This window comes from Gekko japonicus, unplaced genomic scaffold (assembly GCF_001447785.1).
Source record: "Gekko japonicus isolate JY-2015 unplaced genomic scaffold, Gekko_japonicus_V1.1 scaffold1018, whole genome shotgun sequence".
In the NCBI taxonomy this organism is placed as follows: Eukaryota; Metazoa; Chordata; class Lepidosauria; order Squamata; family Gekkonidae; genus Gekko; species Gekko japonicus.
The window spans coordinates 457,167-484,198 of record NW_015170306.1 but is presented as its reverse complement, the minus strand read 5'-3'; the positions used below and the strand labels follow the sequence as shown (position 1 = coordinate 484,198).

The following is a 27,032-nucleotide window of genomic DNA, read 5'->3' as shown; positions in this document are numbered from 1 at the left end:
GTTAAGAACATCGAGGGATAAAAAAAGACTTTTGTTAAACTGGAAAAGTACCAAATGAGCTCAAGTGTCGGCGGGAGGCCGGTGAGAGCCAATTAGCTCTCCAAGGCATTTCCTAATCAGGGAGATGGCCAGAAAAGACATTTCCCTCGCGGAATAGATTAGGCCTTGCAAATCCAAGACTTTCGGATAACAAATGATGTTTGTCATTGAAGAGCTGGTTCCCTGTGGTGACTCACAAGTCCTCTGTGTAAACTCCAGTTTACAGTCCTCACTATGTATCCATAGACAAATCACACCAGATTTGCTGCTCTTATCTGGCTGTTGAGTTGTCCAGAAAGCACCAGGGCGGATCAATTAAAAGACACTTCTGCACTGTCACTTTTTTGTCACTCATTTTTCTCTATTACTCTGGGTCCTGTCCCCCCCTTTCCCACATGTGTTTTGCTCCCTTTGGGACTACTAGAGAAAGCAAAACGCATTGGGAGGGAGAGGAAAACTCTGAAGCAGTAGGGGCAAAGGAGTGACAAAAACGAAAGTGGGGAAGTGGCCCAAGAATCTTAATATTTTTAGTTGGGGGGGGGGAATCAATTGTTCTCTCTCTCTCTCTCTCTCTCTCTCTCTCTCTCTCTCTCTCTCGTTAGGGTAGAATAGGGTTTCCAAGTTGATTCCTCTTACCAGTGGGGGAGCCTCACCGGGCTCTGGGAGCTCTCCGCCAATGCGTGCGTGCGCAAAGCGCAAGCGCGCCGCCAGCACGTAACAGGAAGTGACGCGCTACATCGCTCACGTTGAGGGTGTGGCCCCGATCGTCGGAGGGAAAACCATAGAGTTTTCCCTCCGACGATCTGGGCCATGCCCCCAACGTGATCGACGCTGCACTTCGGGGGCGGAGTTCCCCCCGGGGCCCGATTCCGCGGCAGCGGAAATCGGGCCTCCAAAGCGGGGGTTTACCCGCCACCCGCCCCCACTTGGCAGCCCTAGGGTAGAAGGTAAGTGGCCTTTGGCCGGTGTGTTCTGCCCCTCTCCCAAGCATTTTTCTGACTCATTTAGAAGAAAAGTTTTGATGAGGGAAAGGCTGGATCAAATTTCAAATGAAATTTCACATGAAATTCACTTGGACAGTCAGTCATATTTCATTTGTATAAAACCAAAGGTGATCCAAGAGTGCCGTATGATCAGTATTACAGGAACGGGGACCAGATACTTTAAGGTGCACAACATCAATGAAACAGTATTCATACTTTTGGGGGCAATTATTGTACTGAATGGCCTCCATGGCAGGAATAATTCTGGAATCTGTGGTAAAGAACTGCTGGTGGTTGGCAAATGTATGAGTCTTATAAGCTGCCAAGGCAATGGCACATGGAGCAGAAAGACAAATATTTCTACATCATTCCATTCAAAGAATTAGCAACCACCTGGTAAATAAATCAATCCTCTGTAGCAACTTGTCACAGTGAGAATTTTAGCCTTCTCCTGCTTAACCAGATTTATGACTGGGTATAATAACAATGCTCCCTCTAAGCTGTGGAGTCTTGTGAGCAAAAATTCTACTTTGTGAGCTACTGGCATTAAAGTTGTGAGTGAACGCTTTGGCTACTGCATAAATTAGTTTGCTCTGGAGCCATCCTTCCCTGAGCTAAGACAAAAATGTATGAATCAGAGGCTAAAAAACTGTGAGCTAGCTCACACTAACTCAGCTTAGAGGGAACACTGGTAGGGTAGTAAAAATGTCTTCACCATTTGGTTAACTAATATGACAACCAACTTACTTTTATACCGTGATACCTTATTATCTGTCTGGGCACAAAGCACTCTGGTGCGAGAGATCTCAGTCTATATCTTCCTGCCAGGTACAGTAGTAAAACTTTTTTTACCACACGTGAGGTAGAAATGTGTGGTAAGTGGCTACCCAACTACCCATAAAAAGGCCTGTCTCCTTTACCTTTGGGTTGGCTTTTAACCTCTTCTGCTATTTTAAAAAGAGATACTGTATCCATGTAACAGCTGTTGAGTTCATTAAGTTGAGGATGTGTAATAGCTGTCGCCATGAGCCTCCAGCCGCGAGAGAGCAACCTCGTAGCCCAGTCTCCCGTCTTGTTATTTGATAAGCACTTGTAGCATGCAAGACTCAGCAAGGTTTCAAAATCATTCATGTCTGAGAACATCTGATTGCCTCTCAATTTCCACTTAGCTTTGCTTGGGTTTATTTAGAAGCTTTTGGTATTTGGGATTTAAAATGGGAATGTTTTGATCCAAGGTCCACACGGCTTTACAGACACCACTCCTAATGTTTGAAAATCACATGTTCAAGCTCGGATCATACCAAAGACTGATATTAGATTGGTGTGGGTGACCCCTGACACAGGCACTGAATGGTGGCCTCTCACATTGTTGCGCTCAGCGCAAAGGGCTAATTCTTCACACAAGCAAACCTCTGAGGCACCCGCCGCACTACTCTTGGGACTTGGCTTGATCCCAGAGCGTCTGAGTACTAGTCTACTCTCCAGTTTGCTGACACACTGATATTGTTAAACAGAGAGTGATTAAAATGTGGAATTCACTGCCAGAGGATGTAGTGATGGCCACAGCAATAAACCGCTTTAAAGAGCCAAGAAGCAAAATCGGGGAAGGCGTCGGCCTCTATGCCCTGTTGTTGGCCATCCAGAGGAACTGATTGGCCACTGTGTGAGACAAGATGCTGGACTAGATGCATTAATGTTTCCATCCTAAAAAGTCCTCTCTATCCAAAGCTGAAATTTTGGACAGTTAAGAATATGGTCTTTTGGATAGTTAGGAATGTTGTGTACAGCAGAAGGCTGACGGTCAGTTCAGTTGCACACGTAGAATTTCTTTTAAGGCATGCCTTTATTTACACAACTGTGTTTGATTTTTGTGATGTTCTTCCATTGGTCATGACAGATGGTGGCCAGTCTAGGCAGGTAGAGCCTGGAGGGGGAATCTTAGGGAAGGGGGGAGCATACTAGGACCAGTTCCCAGCTACTGCTGCAGCATGTTTTCATCCGCAAGCAAGATGAGCAGTAGTATGCGAGGGATTAATTTTCTGCATTCCCTTCTTAACAGGGTCGGAAATGGAATGTACAATTCCACAACCTCTATGGAGAAAGGTTGGGATAATGAAATGGAATGGTTTGGGTGGTAGTTCGTAATAGTAGGGGATAGAGGCGTCATTCTGTGGGTCATAATATCACTGCCAGTTTAGCAGGATCAGCTGGCCGTTACGGCTATGCCCTGGGGGCTGCCCCCCACCATCACCAAGGCTGCCTTGCTAGGGGTGTCCTTGCAGAACATGAAACTGGCCTCATGTCATCCAGGGCCTCCCAATGCAAGACAAGCTTTGCCTTTCCTGGGGTTGACCCTCCAAACGACAGGAGACTCCATAAAACATGAGAAGCACCATGCTGGATCAGTCCAGAGAGTCCATCAAGTCCAGCATTGTGTTCATACAGTGGCCGGCCAGCTCCCTCTAGGAAGCACACAAGCAGGCTGAGTGCAACAGCCCATGCTTCCAACCAACTGATATATCCCTCTCGTAGGTATCCATCATGACTAGGGGCAATTGATAGCCCTGTCCTCCATGAATTTGTCCACTCCCCCTTTTAAAGCCTTCCATGTTTTCCAGTCCAGTTACCTTTATTGGCATGTAACTATAATAGAGCCTTCCATGTTGGTGGCCATCACCACATCCTGTTGCAATGAGTCCCCCAGTTTAACTATCCTTGCTTCCCTTGGGACCATCTCATGTGAGAACCACACCACTTACCGTCAGTCAGTCCTTTATCGATGGGAGGGGGTGTGGCCCTTTCTCCCAAGCCATTTTGCCTTCGTAGTGTGCCCCCACGGGCTGTATATATGCAGACTGATTTGTGGTGAAATGATCACTTGATCACTTCTCTGGCTAAATCTAGAGTTGTGTCTTTCTCTCCACTATGGATGCCTGGGCAGACCACACCACAGCTACTCCAGAGGCACAAGGCCTCACTGTGTAAAATACAAGTATTGTGCGTAAATCCACTCAACCTACCTGTGTTCTCAACATACTAATCTGACCTTTGGGCCTAAAACACCTTTATCTTCCTGCCAGTTATTATTTGGTGTTTAGAACCTTGTCTTTCTTCTTCTTCTTCTGTATTTACAGACAAGCAAAATGCTGGCCAGAACACGAGCGCTTTGAGAGAGCTCCTGAGTCAACTTCCTGAGGCCCACTATAGCCTCCTGAAGTACCTTTGCCAGTTCCTGAGGAGAGTTGCTGAGCACCACACTGAGAACAGGATGACTGTTTCCAACCTTGCAACAGTTTTTGGACCAAACTGTTTTCAGTAAGTTCCTGGCTTAAACGAAACTCCCAGTTTGGAGCTTAAATTGGGACAGGATGTAGAGTTAGGGGGGGTTAGTGGCGCACAGTTGACTGGCACTAGAGCAAACTGTTTGAATATCATCCAGTGTGTATATTCTGGAGAGCTCCACTTTTCATTTTTAAAGAAAAGCATATCAGCCATCAGAGCTGTAGAGTCCCCCCCCCAATATGTAATTAAGCAGTTAAAATACATTGCAGTGGGACAAAAGGAGCAGTCCTGAGCAGGTCTGCTCAGAAGTAAACCCCATTTTATTCAATGGGGCTTACGCCAAGGAAAGTGTTCCTAGGATTGCAGCCAAGGTAGATGTGGACCCAGCACATTAAAGGAAGATAGCTGTTGGCAGTAATTAAAGAGGCTGGGTAGAACTAGGGTTGCCAGGCTGTCACGGCTCAGGTGGGGTGTCACCTGACGCTGCCACCACTCTGGTTCCAAGCTCCTCTGAGAAGGCCCAGAGCACCCTCCCAGGCCTTTAGACCTCCCTTTTGGCCGAATAATAGGCGTGAGGACCAGGCAGAGTGAACAATGAAAATAGTTTATTTTATAGGAGGTCAAACAAACAAGGTGCAGAATAATAACAGTAAGTGGGTGAAAAGAAAAGAAATCAAATGCCCTAATGTGTCTAAATATATACAGTCCCTAGCTCACTCTCAAGTGGCCTTAGACTACTCACCCTTCCCTCAGGATGAGGGTTTCTTCCCCACAGCGGCCTCAGTCCCTTCTGGCTCTATTCCCTGGGAAGAAGAACAGCTTTCCCTCTTGTACCAGTTCCTATATTCCCCAGCCCTCTTCTTCCCTATTGGTCAAAATCAGCGCCAAAACTTCCCAAGGCCTTCTGGGGTTTGTAGGCCCAGCCCTCCCTTACTGCTAGCCAGGCTCCCTGGGCCTAGTTGGCCTTTGGTGGCACAGCCCAGATCATGACACAGGCCTTCCTAGTTCTGTTGATTGTTGCCATTACTCATTGTCACTCTGAGTGTACAGCCTGGAAGTGACATGAGTAGCTCTAGGAATCACCAGAAACTGCATAGCTTTACCGTAGAGTTCCAGCAAGTCCTAGAGCCACCGATTTGTCACTTACAGGTGCTACGCAGAAGAGATCTAGTGACGTCAACTATGTTGCCAATATAACATGCTCTCCGTGTTCCCGCCCCCCCAACCCTCCCACTCGTTGCAAAGCTCTGCCTAGTAACTCTGGACAGAACCTTCACACTCAGGGCTAATTCATGTTTTAGTTCTGTAAATTCCTGAGCCTTGTCATATCTGTATTATGCTGGCAAGCATTTTAATAATTTAATAAGTCACAAGTCTGCGATCTAGCTCCCACCTGCACCCAGTCACTTTATTCCTGTGAGTCAGAACTCACTGAGAGCCAGTCTGTATTAAGGTGATGTGATGGAGAGCCACATGAAGCTTCAGTGAGGAGGCGGCGGAGGAGAGGAGTGAAATCACAGAGCTGCACTGACAAAGGAGGCAGGAAGGGCAATTTCACATTTCTCCCTCCTCATTGCAGCCCCCGATCTGTATGGCTATTTAGAATCATAGGATCACAGAACTGGAAGGGGCCATACAGGCCATCTAATCCAACCCCCTGCTCAGTGCAGGATCAGCCTAGACTAGCATCCCTGACTTGTCCATATCGGTCCAATAATTCTAGAATACTCTTTCGGTGGGTAGAAAGGGGTTGCAGAGAAGGAGAGGAACATGGAGAAAATCAGCCTCCTGTTGCCACTTCATAGGATCCAAAGCTTTGCCTGTAGAAGATTCTTAAACAGTTCAGTAGACCTGTCAGAACTTATTTTCATTAAGCCTAATCTTCCATTTCCTTCATTTCAGTGTGTTAGTACCTAGGACATGCATTCGTTCCAAGAGGCCAGACCTTTTGAAATGCATGTTGACAGTACTCTTTGGGTTAGATCCAGTTGGCTCTTCCACTGGTGAAAAAGGGAGTCTCCTTTGAAAATCTAGATTTGAGTCCAGTAGCACGTCAGAGACCAACAAGACTTTTAGGGTACCGGACCAAGGGAACTTTGACTCTCAGAAGCTCATCCCCTGAAAACCTTTTTGATTTCTAAGGTGCTCTTGACTTGGATCTAGCTGTTCTACTGGAGACCAACACGGCTACCCTCTGAAACGGTCTCCTTTGTCCATGGAAAACATTATGTTGGGGATCACGGGATTTGCATGAACAAAAGCAATGTGGGATGGGAGCTGCAATAAGGAGGGGAATTGGGTGAGACTGAGCAAAAGGCTGACTGGATCTAGCCTATGATAAGAAGGGATCTTCTTAACTGAGCAGGGGGGGGGGTGTGCATGTGTTAAGTGCTGACAAGTCACTTCTGACTCATGGCGACCCTATGAATCAGTGACCTCCAAAACACCCTAGCACTTGATAGTTTTTGGGGCAGGATCCATATCTCCATGATGTGACACATGCCATGCATAAGAAAGTCCAAGGTTCAGTCCTTGACTTCCCCAGTTAAAAGAGTTGGGAAAGGTCTCTTGTCTGAGACCCTGGAGGAACTCTGCCTGATTAATGGGCTGACTCAGTATAAACTTTGACCCTTTTGTCTAATGGCAAAGTTAACTTATCAAGATGCAGGGAAATAGGACTTCCTCCCATTTAACACTCACTTTTTTCCCCCCACTGGTATTTGATGTAAATTTGCTGTACTGTGTAAATCCTGTGAAATATTACGCTGAACATGGTGTGATACAAAATTCACCATATGCTGAGATGAGTTTGGGAGTGTGCTAGTTCAGATGTGCTGTACTGAGTAATATACCACACTGATAATTTTGTTAACGGAGGGCTGCAGTCCAAAAGAGTTGGGCAGTGCCGTTCTGTGCAGAGTTACTCCACTCTAAACCTGTGCAATTCAGTGGGCTTGGACTGAAGTAACTGCGTAGGATTGTGCTGCTAGTGAAGTTATCCAGTTCATTGGCTTCTTGTTTATTTTAATAGGCAGGTGTATTCATCTTCACTCTAAAAAATTTAGCTGTGGAATTTAAAGACAGTGCGCCTGACAGGAGGATGACATGACGGTTTTTAAAAGCATGGTATTAACGTTATTTGCTGTGTTCTTATCACAATGACACGGCACAATCTCTTCCTTGTTGCTGACCTTAAGAAAGAATCTCTTCCTAAACCTCTTGCCCTTTTTGAAATGCCGAAGTTTTAGGCTGCTACTGCTTCTGTAGATCAAGACTGCTTTTCTTTGGGGGTCAGGTTGTTTTGCTGCTAGTTTTTGTTTGTTCCTTTCCCCCGCTCCCTCGTGACTTGCCTGATTGTGGGACTGTGGAATCCACAGAGCGCTGGCCAGTGGGCAGCGATGAAAATGAGCAACTTTATTTGTGCGGTATGCAAATTGTTGTGTCCATAGCCTTGTGTGCGTTCATAGTTCCCAAGGCCAGCTAAAGTGAAAGGAAGGGGAATGTGGATGGGGGCAATGAGGGGGTATCATGTAGCACCTGGGAAAAGGTCTGTAGCTGCATTTTGGTGTGATGTGATGCTTGGGAGGGCTGGCCCTTAAAGTAAAAAACCCACCGATGAGTGGTAGCGTGTAAATTTGGCACATACCAGGTTCCAGGTTCAAACTCCAGTGTCTCATTTATGGGAAGGAGCAGCTTTCATGCCCATTTTGGCATAGTGGTAACCTTTACTAGAAAGGAGGGAAAAGAGAAAGTGATCTGCTCTGGTCTTTTCACTTTCACTTTTACCAGATTTAACAGCCAATAAGCCAATACAATATTTAACAATTAACAACAATAGCAAAGAAGAATTCAGCAACATCAACCGTGCAGGCTTTACAACGGTCAAGCTATCAAAATAACTTATTATAAAATGTTATAAAAATATAAATATTTATTATGGTGTACACATTAGTAAAAGATAAAATAGGTTAAAAGAAATGATCCAAAAATCAGACTCTTAAAACTTTCTACGTACAGAGCTGTTAGTTTCACATATACAATTGGTGGGTATATTTTATGACCAATAGACCATACGCGTTTCGGCCCCCTAGGGCCTTCCTCAGTGGTCAATATTACTATAAGAAAACAACATGCATGCAGAAATAAATATATGAAGAAAAGATTTTCTTTAAAGCCAGGTGTTGCTTTCTCATATGATGTGCAGTTGCTAAAAGTTTACTCAGGAGGCCATGGATATACTCTCATGGTAACTGCACACGCTCTCCAAATTGTTCTGATACCAAATTTCCAATGCCTCTGGATGTGTGTCTCTTCCATCAAAGGTAGTAATCAAGTTACAAAGGCCACTCAAAAACAATCATAAGTGATGGGTAGAAGTGGCTGAGTATTTGAACAACCCTTTTGCAAGAAATTTCTCCCTGGCAACAGTGTGTTTGGAACAATAAAAGAAGCCTGCCATAATGAATCAGCCATTGACAAGGAGCAATCATCTGAAGGAATCCCAGCAAAACGCTCATTCATCTGTGATGTAGGTTGGACATTACAGCATGCGAGCATATCTGTTGAAGTCTTTTAATAGCTGACAACACATACAAATGTAAAGACACAGAGAACTTGGACAGAACACCATGATGGATGAGTTGTTTGAACCCCAGCATGGGAACAGCAGGCTCTTTCTTCTGGAAGGCATGTCAGAGCTTTCTAATCCAGAGGGAGTTTAGGGTAGGGTCAATTGCTTAGGTTGCTTTTTAACTGTGTGTTTTATTTGTGTGTTGGTTTTGATGTTGCTGGACACATGTTGTGTTTGTGCCCTTGTTGTTTTTGCTGTTTTGTTAGTAGCCTTGAATATCTGAGGAGATAAAGCGGGATATAAATATTTGAAATAAATAAACAAGGGGAAATCAAATTGGTCACAGGAAGCTGCCTTATACTGAGTTAGACCATTGGTCTATCAGAATGATTACTGCCTGCGCTTGTTGGGAGAGACTGTTCAGGATCTCAGGTAGAGGTCTTTCCCATCACTTCCTATCCTTTTAAATGGTGATGGTAGGAATTGAACCTGGGACCTTATACATGCAAAGCCAGTGCTCTACTGCTGTAACCCCTCCCCTGTCAATTAACTCTCTAGGGTGTAGTACAAGATGCCTGTCTTTGGAGAAATATTTACTCATTGACATATGCATCACTAATTATTGATATCATGATGTTTGCACACATTAATATTAGACTTTGTACACTGGAAGCATGCATCCTATTTGATGCTTAGAGTGAGATTCTTATTACTGCATCATTTTAATATTTGGCCTTTAGTACCTGGCACCTTCCCCCCACCCTTTATTCCTGGTAACTTTTACTAGGCCAGCCTCATGCATGCTCAAATATCAAAGTTTTACGGAACAATTTTGCTCCAAATAATGTTCTGTAAGTCCGAAAATGTGTAAAGTGTCACGGGGGATGGGACAGCCTGATTTCATCTTTTTTTCTTTTTTTTGGGAAGCCCCCAGAGGGGATTTTTTTAACTATTTTTTATCACTACAAAAAAACTACAACAGAAGAAAAGGGATGGGAAACTACATATAGGGGATAAAGTAAAGAACCCACTACTAACTAAAAGCCCAAGAGAGGAGATCCTCCAACTAGCTTAGATACATCAAGTCTTCCCATCATTGATCCCTTTATAAACTGAGTCAAACATTTATAACACTTTTTCTTTAAAACTTAGATTTAACTGTCTAGAAACAGTACCCCCAATCATTCCATAACAAAAGTCTCAAAGGCACATTTCAGAGTCCTTCAGCCTTTACTTCTCCTTCCCCCTTCTCTTCCGCAGCTTGTAAGGACTTTTTGGGGCTGCTGCCCCTTGCTCTGACAGAGAGTCCTCTCCGGAAGAACCAGAGTCTAGCTCGCCGCTGGACTTGCTGTCCTCTTCTTTCTTCCCGTCCTCTGGCCTTCCCAGCTGAACCCTTAGAAATTCTTGAGCTTTCTGAACAGAGTCAATCTTTTCTTTTTTTGTCTTTGATCTTGAAAGTGATGCCTTCTGGAAATAGCCATTTATATCCAATTGAGTTTGTCTGAAGAAAAAGCACAAGTTCTTTGTACTTCTTTCTCCATTGTCTTACTTCAAATGAAATATCCTTTAGCGTTCTGATTGTATTTCCCCACGCTTTCAGGGGTGTTCCAGCAACCGCTTTCAGGATTGCATCCCTGACACGCCTCTTCGAGAATCTCACCACAATTTCCCCAGGCAGATTATTTTTCTTTATGTAGCCTGAATATGATCTGTAGACCACATCCATGTTGTTAAGCAGCGATTCCACCTTCATTTCTGTCACTGGGGCTAGCAGTTCACTCTCCCCTCTGTTCTTTGGCATGCCCTGGAAGCAAAGGATCATATTGACCTTTTCCATTTGGACTTGCAACAATTGATCTTCCATGGAGATTTGTTTCCTTTCCAGCTTTTGCACTTTCTTCTTCACTTTCTGTGTAGTTACAGCCACTTCCTTTACCTTGATCGTTGCATCCACATCCTCCCCCTTTGTTTTTTCTTGTCGTGCTAGAAGCCGAAATAATGAAGAATGAATACTGTCTTTGTGTGTGTAGATAACTAATCTATGGAATGTATTGCTGGTAGGCTGACAGGAGTGGGGTATTTGGGTGTATTTAAAGGAAAGGAATTGTGTTGTTACCACATCTATGTTTTTGCATGGAATAGAATCAGGTCAGAGTAAAGGTGCCTCACCCTTCAAACTGAGTGGGAGATCTTCATGGATGTCATTCCATAGTTGCCAGCTGCAGGTGTTTTGTAAGTTCTTGGGAAGTACATAGATATTACAGGTATGAGTGTCCGTGAACTGCCTGGGCCTGTCGCCTGTACCTTTTGCAAGTTCTTGAGAAATACGTGGAATACCGGGAGTGTGATTGTCATCGAACTGATCGAGGCTCTCATCCTTGCATTTCCTGGATTAGTCATCCACCTGTTTTTACAGTTTATGACCGGGTAACTGTTGCCAGGTAAAGTGCGTGTATCTCTTTTGCATGCCCCTTTCCTCCCCCTCACTCCTTGCACCTGCCAATTTCATTTCATCCCAAGTCAAACTGCAAGAATGTAGGCCAGAGGTGCTATGAGCAAGCCGTTGCCCTCGCGTGCGGATTACGCTGTCATTCCACTTAATCCTTTGGAGCAATTTTAGTAGCCCTGAAATCTTGCTGCCATTTGTGCTACAGAATGTTTAGCTACATAACTTGACCTCTTGCTTTGCTCTCAGTATGGTGCCCGATTTGGATTAGATACGACTAAATATGAAAAACAGACATAATTGTTATTGTTCTATGATGAGGGTAGATGCCTGTTCTGTTGTTGTCTAGAAGAGAAAAAGGACGGGGGCAGGGTGTTAAAAAAACAAAACTAACATTTTATTCTGTTGCTTAAAACCGTGAATGTGCGGATGACTGCATTAAAAACTGCAGAATCTAAGATGTGGTTTGTCAGTTCTGGATTTTGGGCGCGGAGCCTGGGTTGGGAGAGGGGAGGGACCTCAGTGGGGTACAATGCCATAGAGCCCACTCTCCAAAGCAGCCATTTTCTCCAGTGGAACTGATCTGTGTCACCTGGGGATCAGTTGTTGTAGTATATTCAACTGTGTATGTATGAAAGCTCACACATTCGTACACCACGTTAAGCTTCGTCCTGGGCAAGGATCCTAATCACTCCAATGCCATTGGTAGCCCAGGAAGAACCATCCAATCACCTACCATCCAGTTCCATGAGAGGGAACGCTTGTGATTGGCCTTTATTGTCACAATCTGATTGGTTGTTATTGTATAATAGGGCGTGGCTATATTAGCCGGGAGAGTTTAAAAGAAGAACAGCTTCAATGCTAAAGCTGTTCTGGCTATTCGAGTCGATCTGTTGGAGTTGTGTTACGCCTTGCTGAATGAAGCTGATCTTTTGCTGAATCATTCTCTGACTCCTTTGTTAAGTAGGCGACTTAACAGTTGTCATTCTGGGAGATCTCCAGACCCCACCTGGAGGCTGGCAACCCTACTTTTCAGGAAGCTACCAGGGAGCTCATATTGAACATTCAGTAGCTTTTTCTGTGTTCTGGATTGAGCAAAGTTTCTAAAAGCGCATTCAGCAATATTTGCCTCATTTAAAGCAATATTGATTTGTAATTAAACATTTCATTGAAAGCCTATTGTATGTTCCCCAATGATAACACCAGAAACAGTGGAAAATCTAACCGGAGGGACCACTTGCACACTGCTGTCAACCTTCTTTTCCAGTGCACAGCCAGAAGGGGGCGTAAGGTGTGCTCTGAGCTTGCTCTGTGTTCAGAGCAGCAGTGAGGCCCAATGCACATGCTCAGTGCTCCGCAGAAACTGAGTAGCTGCCCTAGAAACAAGAGGCAGTGGCTGATATTCTACTGTTCTGCTCAGCAAAGGTCAAAGACTTTCTCCAGCCTAAAGGAAGTAGTTCTTCCTCCAATAGAAGGCTCCTTAGGCTGGAGGAAGCCTTCAGATTTTGCTTAGTTTAGTGGAAGGATATAAGCCAGTGTGAAGAAGAAGAGGAGGAGGAGGAGATTGGATTTATACCCCGTCCTTCACTCGGAGTCTCAGAGCGGCTTACAAACTCCTTTCCCTTCCCCTCCTCACAACAGGCACCCTCTGAGGTAGATGGGGCTGGGAGAGCTCTTTCAAGGACTGCTCTTCAGAGAACAGCTCTGAAAGAACTTGTGACTGACCCAAGGTCACACCAGCAGCTGCATGTGGAGGAGTGGGGAATCAAACCTGGTTCTCCCAGATTAGAGTCCGTCCACACACTTAACCACTACACCAAACTGTATGATGTACAGCAGTATAGGTTTAAGTCTCCATTTGGCCAGAAAGCTAACTTTAGTTATCCTCAGCCCTTTTGCTCTCTGAGAATGAATGACAGAAACCGGAAGCAGTATGGATGTGACAGGGCTTGATTTACTTGAGATTGTAGTGTTTTCCATATAGCCAAATTCCTCAAAAGTCTTTTAAAGAAATGCTAATCTGCTGTGGTCAGATTGTGTCAGCCTGAGTGATTCAGGAACCAATCATGTGTTATGGAATATGTCAGATGTCGGTCGCTGCTTCTCACACCAAGATCTCCTCCTCCTCCTCCTCTGCAGTGGGAGACGAAAGTGCTTTTGATTGGAGAGGCATTCAGGAGCCAATGGGAGTTGGTTTTATTATTGTCAGCTCTTAGTGACAAGGGTGGTGGACAAAGTACTGAGAAGGGAAGGTGGATTGGATAGCAGGCAACATAAGGAAGCAAGGGATGGTGGGAGCTTAGCTTCTTCAGTGTAGAATCACTGCATGATCGTTGTAAGAAAACTGGGCATAGCATAACTGACAGTACATTGCTTTAGTCTGACCTTAATGCACCATCTCATGCAGACGTCTGAATGATACCAAAGGAAAGACTAGTCCCATTGCAACAGTTCTGCATGCCATGGGAAAGGATCTCATGCAAAGCTGTTTTGCTGCTGATGGCCGGGGGGGGGGGGGGGTGTGAACAAGATCAGGTCTTCCGGTTGCTCAGCAAACCTGATCCAGAAACCATTGTAGAGATTGGGAGGGGTATATTTGGGTCTATTTGTGCAAAAGAAATCTGATGTGGTTGGTCTCCCTGCAGTTCCCTCCTTTGGCTAGAGCTGGGTCACATCTACGGGTGCCAACTCCAGGTTGGAAAATTCCTGGAGATTTGGAGGCAGAGCATGGGAAGAGCTGGGTTTGGGGAAGGGACCTCAGCAGGGTGTAATGCCCATAGAGTCCACTCTCCTAAGCAGCCGTTTTTGCCAGTGGAACTGATCTCTTGAGTTGAGTTCAGTTGCGATTCCAGGAGATCTCCAGACCCTATTTGGATGCAGCCAACCCTAGTCAAAGCACACAGGTTGAATCTCTACCTGACATCTCTCCAGTCACTGGTTCAAGACCTGCAGTGGCCTTGAGTCCTGATGGAGGGACAAGTAGGACTCAAGGGGGGTTGTTGGTTTGACAGGGCTCTTTTTGTAGAAAAAGCCCAGCAGGAACTCATTAGCATAATAGGCCACACCCAACAGTAGAAACTCATTAGCATATTAGGCCACAACCCTGACAGCACAGCTCATTAGCACATTAGGCCGCACCCCCATGTTACCAGAAGTGTGGTCATCCAGCCACACCCACCTTTTGCTTCTTATTCTGTTTACCTTCCAGGGCTCTTTTTGTAGCAGGAACTCCTTTGCATGTTAGGCCACACACCCCTAATGTAGCCAATCCTAATGATTTTCTGCTGTTGGGTGTGGCCTATTATGCTAATGAGTTCCTGCTGGGCATGGCCAACTCGGGAGCCAGCCGGAACTCTGTTCCTGTGCGTTCCTGCCCAAAAAGAGCCCTGGATGGGCCTCTTTTTTTCTCAGTCCTTCTGGGAATCACGTGCAGACCCAGTACCCTGTTACATCACCCTGTAATTGCTTTTGAGAGCCTTTCTTTTGTTTTCTTAACGTGTATTTTACTCCAGAGCGTTTTCTCCATAATTTGAACTTACATCTTGCTGTAAATCATTGCTTAATAGTTGACTTAGAATCTCAGAACTATTTGGGGGGGGGGGGTCCTCAGTTGTTCTTTAAAACATCTCTAGATGTCACCAAACAGTGAATTCTGCTGTGTGCGGCAAAAATCCTTGAGAGATTTCGATGCCGTTACGATGTATTGTGAGAACTGTAGGTTTCAATTGATGAGTCTAATACCCGAGGCAGCCCTGAGCCCATCTCTCCAATTGTTTGGGTCTGTTGCCCAATCAGTTTTCTGTAACAATGTACCGCTGTCACTTACATTCCTAGGCCAGGTCAGTTTGACATCCATACAGCAATCGCAAACCAGGCATTTCATTCCATTTAAGCACAGATCACCAATGACTGCAGGTGTAGCTGGCCAGATGCTGTGCACATAAACAGCAATTTATTCCTGACGTTTTGAAACGAAGCCGAGAGTGAGCCTTCAGACTGTGAGATTTGCCCATTTTGCTTCCCGGGAAATTATCTGCAACTCTCATTTCAAGTAGCTTGGCAGTGAGCAGGAACACAAACGGGCAAAGGCCAGCAAACTGGCACTTAGAGCATGAGCAATATTTATGCTTCCGGTATTTGAACAGATTGCTCTTGTGTTGCTTGGGGACCTTAGAGGCCACTTCCGACTAACAGGGCACCATGCCATTGGTGTGCCCTCCTTGTTTGCTTTCTGCATGCTTACTCTTGCAAAACGGCACTTTGCCCAACACACACACACATACACACAATAACACACATATTCTTAGTAATCCAAAGGAAGCCACCGTCGTGCAAAAGATCTGTTAATCTGCATTATTTCCGGGCTAAACCTGTGTTTGTGAGAGGGCTCTTTTGAATCTTACTCTGGGAACGACACTTCCAGGGAAAAAAAGAGCTTGGATGCCAGGTTCATGAATTCCATGGGATTTTATTAGTACATAAACCCTGACAAGGATTTTCTCTTTTAATCACGTTAAGAATTTCCAGAACAAACCCCAGCATAGGAAATACTGCGAACATGGAGCTTAGCTCAGCCTGAATTCTCCCTACCTAGAATAAAGCCCCACTAGCAGATTGCAGGCAGAAAGGAAGCAGGCCGTCCAAAGCATGGTTAATAATGTGGAAAATGAAGAGAAGTCACAATGTGCTCGGGTTGTAACAACGGGCACTGCACAGTGAAAATGGGACATCATTTTGTTAAAAAAAAATAACTGGAAAATATAAATGTGTATGGCTTCTAAAAGGAGCTGCGGTGGCTCAAGTGGTTAAGACGCTGAACTGCAGGCTGTGGAACGTCAGTAGTTCAGCAGTTCGAGACCCGGGTGCCGCATGACGGAGTGAGCTCCTGTCTCTAGTTCCAGCTCCTGCTAACCTAGCAGTTCGAAAGCAAGAAATTGCAAGTAGATAAATAGGTACCACTTTAGTGGGAAGGTAACAGCGTTCTGTGTGCCTTGGTGTTTAGTCATGCCGGCCACATGACCATGGAAATGTATTCGGATAGTGCTGGCACCGCAACCCTAGAGTCGGATTCGACTGGCTTTCGAGCAAGGGAACCTTTACCTTTTTATGGCTTCTAAAAATGAGCACATTGAAGTGGCACATCTGTCTGCAGATGTGTGTCAATTCTGAGTTTCTGTGGGACTGCAGGAAATAAATACGGTGTAGTCTTGGCTGCAGAATTCCATCTCACCAGATTCTTAGTTTTCATCTAAAAATGCTGGGACATTTTATTTATGTTATTTGCTTATTTTAATGAAAACTATATGAAAATAAAAATAAAAATGCTGGAAAGTGAGGTGGCAATAAAATTGAGGGGCAGAGCTGACCAGTCGTTTCAGTGGTGTAGGGGTAAGGTTTTAGTGTTCGTGTTTAACTCCTAGTCCTCCCCACAACTTGTGGAAAGAGAATAAATTATGCAAAACAAGTGATCTGAAGTCATGCAGGTTGCAGAACTTAATAATTAATTGCTTAAAATACTTTTAAAATGCCCTTTGCCCAGCCAAGCGAGACCCAAGGTAGCTTATGGTAGAAATTAAAACCATCAACAATGCAATAAAGTCACACGATCAATAAAATCAAACCGTGCCATATGTTGTGGCGCAGTGAGACCCAGTGTGGTGTAGTGGTTAAGAGTGGCAGACTCTAATCTGGAGAACCGGGTTTGATCTCCCACCCACTCCTCCTCCACTTGAAGCCTGCTGGGTGACCTCAGGTCAGTCCCAGTGCTCTCAGAACCCTCTCGGCCCCACCTACCTCACAAAGTGCCTGCTGCGGGGAGAGGAAGGGAAAGGCGATTGGAAGCTGCTTTGAGACTCCTTCAGGTAGAGAAAAGGGGAGGTATAAAAACCAGCTCTTTTTCTTTTCCAAAACTGCAGAAGTTGCCACTTAACTTTCCACTGAATGCCCTCCAAAATCATTCTGGTCTACATACCTTCTAAAACTACTGCGGTGGGTGCATTCCTAACAGCCTCAGGAGTGCCATTCCATAGTACAAGCACAGCTGCAGAAAAAGCCCAAACCTGGGCAGTGGGCAGTTTGCACCCCCCCCCTGCACGGTGGGACAGCTTGAGGAGGTGACGGGATGAGCAGACATGTCCTTCAACTGTGTGGGTCCCAGGTTGGAAGGGGCTTTAAAAGTAATGATTTAGAACCCATTGAACTGGGGGCAGGGGGAGATAACCCACACAAAGATTTCAAAGCAGGCATCGTATGAGCAAAATGTTGGGATTCCGGCCCCCCAGAGAGGGGGGGTCTCCCACTGCCAGGCCCCACTTCTCTGCTGCCCCCCAAATTACCCCCCAAAAAAGGGAGGAGTGCCGGAAGTTAAAGTGACATGTCTGTGTAACCCGGAAGGAACATAGGCACAAATGCTCTGGTTTTGGGGCAAAAACTCTATGGTAGAAGCTAATTCTATTATAGAGTTTTGCCCCCAAACCAGAGCATTGCCCCCCCCAACGTTCCCCAATATTCCTGTGTCACTTCCACAGTCACGTAGGCACATCGCTGAAATCCCCAGCTTTCCTCCCTGCTCCCGGTAAGCCCCACCCCTTCCAGTTGCTTGGAGGAGCCTGGCAACCCTGGCAAAGTGACTTACTTTAAATAGTAATTGAACGGCTGCACTTGGGACCAATTGATACTTCAAAGTTGTCTTTAAGTGTTTCTTGTTGCAGTCCGGTCTTTGGGTCATGTTGGTTGACAGTTAATTGTGTTATAATTATAGATATAAATTGTAATTATAACACAATTACAATCATACTCACAATTAGACCCGACATAGGTGCGAATGCTGGGCGGATTTAAAGGGCACGATCAGACAACAACATCTGGGAAACGACCCACAGCCGTCAGCAACCTGTTCTGCTCCGCCGCTGAAGTGGAGTTAAAAGACACCGGGGAAAATCTGGTAGTAAACAGGTTGCGACGGGCCACGGATGGACTTTCCCCGTGTCTGGTCACTCCAGCGTGCTCACATGGCATCGGGATGGTCTGATCAGGTCATCCTGACTCCGTGTCATTGTTTCCCCCGGTTGCAGTATGCGCATCATCGCAAACTCCAGAGGGAGCCCTCGGAGCGGAGTAGCAATTCATCGATCCCTCAGTTAAGCGCATGGGGGGGAAACGGCACAACCCCCCCCCCGACTCACCTGCAGTTGCGTCTGATTACGCACTAACGGGCTGCGCCCACAGCTTCAAAGGGAGAAGTGATCGTGGAACTGCAGGTCAAATTCTTCCGGAGGAAATAGCCTCGCTCCCCTACCCCCTAATTTTCTCTGGCCCGTGTGACCGCAACCTAATTGCTATTATAACTGTTATTATTGTAGCACAAAGTGTGCCTGGTTACTCAGTGTTCTTCCTTTGTTTACTTTGAGAGGTAAGGATTACAGAAGATGCGCCATTAAGTGACAGCTGTCAAGTGGAATGTGGACTTCCTGCATAACTAGAGCTGGCTGACACGTTCCCTGCTCTGTTCGCCTGTGCCGTTCCTCCCACTTTCCCACTGTGCCTCCCCTGATTAAGCTCTGCTGCTTCGTCTCCCAGCTTCTGAAGGGATGTATGGATAGCGTTGCTCACCTCCAGGTGGGGCCTGGGAATCTCCTGGAATTACAACTTATTTCCAGAACCAGAGATCAGTTCTCCAGGAGAAAATGGCTGTTTTGGAGGGTGCACTCTATGGCATTATACCCTACTGAGGTCTCCCCCCCTCCCCAAACCTTGCCCTCCCCAGGATCCAACCCCAAAATCTCCAGGAATTTCCCAGCCCACAGTGGGCAACCTGAATTAGGGGGCAGGTGTCATTTGCTATTAACCTCCAGCCATCAAGATGCTTAACAGCTTGTCGAGAGCAGTGGCTCGCTAGAACATTGCATTGGCTACTAGACCAATGCTCAGGGGCTATTAAGAGCAGCTGAGCGGGTGAAGGGGGCCACATCTGTGTCTCCACGCTCTTTTGAGGGCTCTGAGTTGGATGCTGGCTCTTCCTGGTTCCTCCAAAGGCAGTGCTACGACCAACCACTCTCCAACTTGGAGACCGCACAAGTGGGTGGAGATCCCAGTGTAACCTTCGGACTCAAAAAATTGCCCACTCTCACCCTGAAGTCCTGAGAATTGCCTGTGGCCACCCTTACCATAAGAGAAGAGCAAATTACATCATCGAAACAAAGCTAAGCCAGGAAACGGTTTAAAAACCAAGGGATTTGTTAAATTGCAGAATAAATCTATTTGAGAGGAGATTTACAGCCAGTTCTGTTTACTGCTAAGCTGAAAATACGGGTGGTGTGAAACCTATTAGTCATCAAAGGAGAGTTTTTCGTTTTGGGTTTAGAAACTTTAGGGACGTTAAACTGAGCAAATGGACTGAGATCCAAAGAGAAATAGGCCTAATTCTCCGCCTCCATAGATCTGAGCCTGTGTCTCCTAAGCAGCAGTCCCATTTGCCATATGGTAAATGACTTTTGCAACTGAAGGAACTTTCCAGGATCGGTTTGCAATATGGTTTGGTACCGTTCCAAGAAGAAAAATAAAATAAAATCCCGTGGGAGGCCAGCACATACCTTTTGGTGCATCTAAAGTAGCTCTTTGGATCCTGGCCATAGTTTGCAAATTGCTTGCTTGGTAACTTGGGGAATTCTGGTCTTACAGTGCTATCTTAGGCAGTTATTCCAGTCTTACCCTGAGACTGGAGTAACTCTGCAAAAGACCATGCTGTAAATATCTTGGCTTGCTTTCGGATGTCTTCTAAACTGTGGGTAAGTTTTTGTAAAAGTGCACACACCCTGTCATGGGCCTTACTCACCCTCCCTTGTTCATGCAGAAAATCACAGTTAAAAAAAATGGTGGTTATCTGCAGGGGTCTTTTGGGGACGTAGCGCGCCGGAGTGCCGCTTCGGGAGCCCAGGAGCTGGCAAAATGGTGGTGAAGTGCTGCGGCCCCAGGGAGGCCCGTCGCTGCTTTTGGGGGGGGCGTGCGGGAGCACTGCGGTCCAGAGGAGGCCAGAAGACCCCCCCGCCGCCTCCCTGGGCCAGCGCCGGAGTGCTGCGGCCCAGAGGAGGCCAGAAGAGGGGGCCCCCCGCCGCCTCCCTGGGCCAGCACCAGAGTGCTGCGGCCCAGAGGAGGCCAGAAGAGCCTCCCCACTGCCTTCCTGGGCCAGCACCGGAGCACTGCGGCCCGGAGGAGGCCAGAAGAGCCCCCCCGCCACCTCCAGGGGTACGTGAGGGATCCATGGGGGGGGTGGAGGCTTGAGTTTTTGTCATGGTGGGCAGGACACCAGGCCATACTTGAAGTGAGATGAGCTGGGATTCTTAGCCACGGTTCCTGAACTATGGTTTGGGGTATACAGAAAACAGCACGGTTATGTCGGGGGAAAGGTCAGGATATCGTGAAGGAATGCCAGTTGGCTTTTAAAGCGCCAGTCACTTCGGAGAATCAAAACATGCAAAAGGTTAATCATTTCTTAAAAGGAGATTGACATAAGCAAAGGTTATGATTGCTGTTCTTATCTGGGAAAGCTTAATTCTGCTCCTCTACCGGAATTTGTCATGAGAGGGAAGAATTATTTTTGTAACCGGGAAGATAGCCGTTGGGAATCCAGGTGGCCGTATTGCGGTTGCGATCAGTCGTTTACGACTAAACTAGACGTGGCTTCTGCCATGAGTCAGTACAGGGGGGAGGACAGGCTTAAATGGAATGGGAGGAAGGCTGAAACCCCTGCCCCCCCCCCCCCCCGCTTCTGAGCCAAACGAGGACGTGGAACACTTGGGAACCTTAGTTCCCTGATGTCACAGTCGTTAAGGTGGGTCGGAGAACCCGTTTTGGAGACTGAATTTGGGGGACCCTGAACCAACTTGTGGCAGACTTCATATCTGGTTTGGCCCTTAGGTGGCTTTTCAAGGAGGTTAGTCATCTTCATGGGGGAGAGTACCATCAATGACTGTTACCCATGACAGCTCAGTGGGAACCTCCATGGTTAGAGGCAGTATATCTTTCAATGCTGGTTGCTGGAGTGCAGGATCAGGGAGAAGTCATTGGCCTCTGTGACCCTCCTCTGGGCATTCTGTGCGTAGCCAACAAGATGTTGGATTAAATGGATGACTGTTCTCATTACATGCCAGTCACGATACATGCTTAAGGCTAAATTGTTGTGATGTGTAGTTGGACTGCTCTGACCTGGATGGCCCCGGCTTGCCCAGTCTCATCATATCTCAGAAGCTAAGCTGGGTCGGCCCTGGCTAGTACTTGAATGGGAGACCTCCAAGGAAGTCCAGGGTCGCTATGCAGAGGAAGGCAATTGAAAAACCACCTTTGTTCATCTCTTGCCTTGAAAACCCCACGAGGGGTCACCATGAGTCGGCTGTGACTTGATGGCGCTTTACACACGCAACCTGAGACTTTTGGGGGGATGAGAGGTAAAGGAATGAATGAGACATAAAATGAGAGATAGGGGACTGTGCTCATGAGGAGTATATTTTATTTTTTAGCCAACAGTTGACTTTACAGGCTATTGTGGCAGTACTTTGCCTCTGGGATTCTGCCTACCCAGAAGTTAGGAGCAGGTCTCAGGGGTATCCCTCCTTTGCTCCCTTCTCTGAGGCACAACAGAATTGTTAGATTCACAGTACAAGAATTGTTAGATTCACAGTACAATTCTAAGCCGCGTTGCCCCCTTCTAAGTCCAGTGAAGTCAGTGGCCTCAGAAGGCTCTTTAGGATTGTGCTGTCAGAGTATTAGCCAGTTTGGTGTAGTGGTTAAGTGCACGGACTCTAATCTGGGAGAACCGGGTTTGATTCCCCCCTCCTCCACTTGCGCCTGGCTGGATGGCCTTGGGCAAGCTGTTGTTCTGATGAGCTGTTCTCTCAAGGACAGCTCTGGAAAGAGCTCTCTCAGCCCCACCTACCTCACAGGGTGTCTGTTGTGGGGAGGGGAAGGGAAAGGAGTTTGTAAACCGCTCTGAGACACCTTTGGGTGGTGAAGGGCGGGGTATAAATCCAATCTCTTCTTCCTCTTTCCTCCTCCTCTCCTTCTCCTTCTCCTTCTCCTTCTCCTCCTCCTCCTCCTCCTTCTCCTCCTCCTCCTTCTCCTTCTCCTTCTCCTTCTCCTCCTCCTCCTCCTCCTTCTCCTCCTCCTCCTTCTCCTTCTCCTTCTCCTTCTCCTCCTCCTCCTCCTCCTTCTCCTCCTCCTCCTTCTCCTCCTTCTCCTTCTCCTTCTGTGATCCTGTAGATGGAAGACGCCCATATACGGAGTGAACAAGGCTCAACCTCAGTGAATTGCTTGTGGAAAGAGGTGGGGATTGGATTGTCAGTCTCCTCACGACTCAGATCTTGCCGGCTTCCGGTCTCTGATGACCCAGCTGGCTGGCAGACAGTTATCCCAACAGAAGCCATTAAGGACCGTGTATATTTGTAATGCTCCAAATCTGTTTTTGTTTTGTTTTGTTTGCAGTGTATCTTCTGGGTTTGATGGTATGAAGGAGCAGGAAATCTGCAACAAAATCATGGCCCAGATGCTGGAAGACTATACCACGTTGTTTGAGTGGCAGCTCACAAAGGAGGAGACAGAAAAGCACCCATGTGAGGAATTAGCAAAAATTATATTGGTGAAAGTGAGTGTTTCTGAGAGAGCTGTTTTTTTGTTTTGGTTTGCTTTTGGATCTTTTTCTCTATGGTGTGTCTCGTGCTATGAGTTGGATCCCATGGATCTGTTCTGCCATGGAAATTCTTTCCTCCAGCTGAAGAGGCATCTAAGGAAGACTCCATCTGCCTCAGAGGAAGGGTTCTTCCTCTGGAGAGAAACCCTTCCTCTGGTGGAATGGATCTGTTGGAGCCAGTTCTGTTTATCTATGCGTTTTTATCCCACCCTTTCCTGAAGGAGCTCAGTGCAGAGTATATAGTTCTCTCTGTCAACTTCCTCCTCACAACCTTCGCATGAGGTAGGCTAGGCAAAGGGTGACTGGTCCAAGATCAACCAGGGGACTTAATGGCCGAGGGCCAAACGAGACATGATGGCTTCCTCATGGCCACCCTTGTTTCCATTTATTTATTTATTTTTTGTTTCTTTTTTATTTATTAAATTTAAAAAAAACAGTTAAAAATAAGAAAGTAGATCCTGATGTTTATGTAGAGCAAACAGGGAGGTGTCAATTTTATGTGCTGCTGACGCTTCTAAGAGGGGCATCCATTTTTCTTGGAGATTGTCAGGAACGGGTTAATTTTCAGATCGAAGGATACTAGTGGAAACTTTGTCTTGTAGACTTGTTTCCATTTAAGTGATTTTAAAATGCTGCAGCTCAGCACTCTTATTCCCCCCCCGGGGGGGCCTTTTCAAGTGCCAAAATAGCTGGGGGGGATGAGGTGGCAGCCATTTTGGCAATTGATAAGGCATCGAGGAGAACAAGAGTTCCTCAGCCTGCTGTGGTGTGGGCATTTTAAAATCACTTTAAAATGGCAGCAGCCTCCCCATGGCAGCCATCATGTCTAATTCGACCCCCAGTCTTTTGGTCCTTCGTGTAACCACCACACCACATGGACACCACATAATATCATGCGACTGTGAGTTCTGTAGAGGTTTCTCTTTGTGAGATGCAGGGATGGCACAGTGTTGCCTATGGTTGCCTGTGGTTTGAAGCTGGTGCTGCAACATTACTGGTGTATTTATACATCATTTTGCTTTCTCTTTGACTGGGCGGGGGACAAATTTCCTGTCACAGTTGTTCATTTCCCATCTTCTTGTGCAGCCCCGCATTAGGACTGCGCTTGCACAGGCCAGCCGCGAGACAATTTTTTTTCTAGCTCAAAAACTCCAAGGAGGGGGTGCCCCACCCTTTCCTGGAGCCAACGCATGCACAGGATTCCCATCCAATGCATCACGTGCCCCATTGGGTGGCGCCCCCTTCCCTCAGTTCCCTTTTCACCACCGTGAATGGTCTATCCTGCAAAAATATGTCAAGGCAATTCTCGACACCTGAGGATATGGACCTGTTTGCCACGGCTGAGTCCAAGAAAGCACCAGAATTCTGGTCTCTAGTGGGCAGTGATCCAGCTTCTCTGGGAGATGCATTCCAGATCCCATGGTCAGGCACACTCTTTTATGTGTTCCCTCCCTTCACTCTCCTAAACAAGGTTATAGGGAAGATGGTGGCTGAACAGACGGATTGTATCCAGGTACATAAGAACATAAGAGAAGCCAATGTTGGATCAGGTCAATGGCCCATCCAGTCCAACACTCTGTCACACAGTGGCCAAAAATACCAAGTGCCATCAGGAGGTCCAGCGCCCACTGTTGCTCCCCCCAAGCACCAAAAATACAGTGCACCACTTGCTGCAGACCGAGAGTTCCTATCTGTACCTTGTGGCTAATAGCCACTGATGGACCTCTGCTCCATATGTTTATCCAGTTCCCTCTTGAAGCCGTCCGTGCTTGTAGCCGCCACCACCTCATGGCAGTGAATTCCATGTGTTAATCACTTTGGGTGAAGAAATACTTCCTTTTATCGTTCTAACCCGAGTTCTTGTATTGTGAGAAAGGGAGAAAAGTACTTCTTTCTCTACTTGCTCCATTCCACGCTTAATCTTGTAAACCTCTATCATGTCACCCTCAGTCATCGTAGCTCCCTTCGGGCTCCACCAGATCTGGTTCCTCAGAGCTGTTCTGCTTAGCGGGCATGGACCACATACCGTTCCCTCCCACCCCAGACCTGCCGATGCACGGTCCACTGTTGCACCACAATATAGTGCGGCTACACTTGACGGCATGGAGGAACCGACCATAGAGTGCTCCTTCTCCCAAGGGGTACGGGATACCTTGCTTCAAGCCTGTAAACCTTCAACCAGCTATTCTTACGACAGGAAGTGGGCTTGATTAAGGTCTGGACGCCTTCTAGACGTGAATGCCCTTTTACCTGCCTGTTATCATTGTTTTTTGAACACCTGTTGTCTTTAGCACAGGCCGGTTTAGCGGTGTCTGCAGTAAAGGCCCACCTAGCGGCTATTGCTGCTTTTCATGAGGAGCTGCAGGGAAGGACTGTTTTTGCTCATAAGTTGGCTCAGTGTTTTTTAAAGGGGCTGAAGGAAAATACTCATCATCATTTGAACCTCTCTCCCCTTTGAGCTATGCGGGACGGATCTTGTTAGATTCCCTTGCCCTTCCCCCTTCGCTTTCCAGCCCCTCCAGGCCGTCTGTTCTGTCACTTTACCGCCAGCTGTCATTGCGTCCTGCAACCTAATGCCACCTTTGGGCAGCAAACAACCCTCGCCTTAGCTGAGGAAACCTGATCTGAGAGGATTACAGCTGCTGCTGCTGCAGCCTTTGCCATCCTGACCTTTGGGAGTGCACTGCCAGTCCGTGAGTTCCACTCTGAGTTGAACTTGTGAGACTCCTGAAGCCTGGTAGTTTGAGAAGCTGAAGACCTTATTAGTCTACTTACGTACGTTGCTTATTCGTTTTTGTTTTATTTTACACATTTTATATCCCACTTTTCTGCCCTGGTGGCTGACAAATGAAAACATACGTAATAAAAGCACATTTTAAAACCAAACCCCCCCCATCATTAAAACAATTAAAAACGGAACTAAAATAAATGCGATGGCATATCAACAGCAATCCAAACATCAGTCGGACCTTCACCTGCTGACAGAAGATGGCAACAAAAGGGGACAGGTGAATCTCTCTGGGCAGAGGGTTCCAGAGTTCTGATACCACGACAAAGAAGGCCCTCACCTTTGGGCAGCAAACAACCCTCGCCTTAGCTGAGGAAACCTGATCTGAGAGGATTACAGCTGCTGCTGCTGCAGCCTTTGCCATCCTGACCTTTGGGAGTGCACTGCCAGTCCGTGAGTTCCACTCTGAGTTGAACTTGTGAGACTCCTGAAGCCTGGTAGTTTGAGAAGCTGAAGACCTTATTAGTCTACTTACGTACGTTGCTTATTCGTTTTTGTTTTATTTTACACATTTTATATCCCACTTTTCTGCCCTGGTGGCTGACAAATGAAAACATACGTAATAAAACCACATTTTAAAACCAACCCCCCCCCATCATTAAAATAATTAAAAACGGAACTAAAATAGATGCGATGGCATATCAACAGCAATCCAAGCATCAGTCGGGCCTTCACCTGCTGACAGAAGATGGCAACAAAAGGGGACAGGTGAATCTCTCTGGGCAGAGGGTTCCAGAGTTCTGATACCACGACAAAGAAGGCCCTTGCCCAGGTTGCCACCTGCCTCACCTCAGAAGGCAGGGGAGCCAGGAGTGGGATCTCTGAAGATGACTGTACTCTTTGCGTGGCTTTATTAGTGAGTAGGCAGTCCTTCTGGCATGTTGGTCCCAAACCATCTAGGGTTTTAAAGGTCCACACAAGTCAATTTATGCCCTGCCTTCCTCCCCAGTGAGAACCCAAAGCAGCTTAAATTGCTCTTCCATCTTCTGTTTTATCTTCACGGCCACCCTGTGGGGTAGGATAGGCTGAGAGAAAGTGACTGGCCCAAGGTCCCATGGCAGACCCTGCAAGTATTGCGGGTCCCACCTCTTGTATTATCTATATACTATTAGCCACCCGGAACTGTGATCTGCGAGTATCTAAACCCACAGATTGGGGCCATGGGGAGGTTAAACAGATTTTTCCACACACTTTGGGGACTCCCAGGGGGTGCAGAAAAATCTGAAATGATTACATTTTCCCTA

The 27,032-nt window shown here is 46.6% G+C and overlaps 1 protein-coding gene across 1 annotated transcript in view; it reads left to right on the top strand.

The window, feature by feature from the left end:
• Positions 1-27,032, top strand: part of LOC107116111 (protein FAM13A-like) — a 69,845-nt gene that overhangs the window by 20,531 nt on the left and 22,282 nt on the right. The window contains exons 3-4 of the mRNA XM_015417980.1: positions 4,157-4,337; positions 22,796-22,955. Of these exons, the coding sequence (XP_015273466.1) occupies positions 4,157-4,337; positions 22,796-22,955 (341 nt within the window). The remainder of the gene's footprint in view (positions 1-4,156; positions 4,338-22,795; positions 22,956-27,032) is intronic.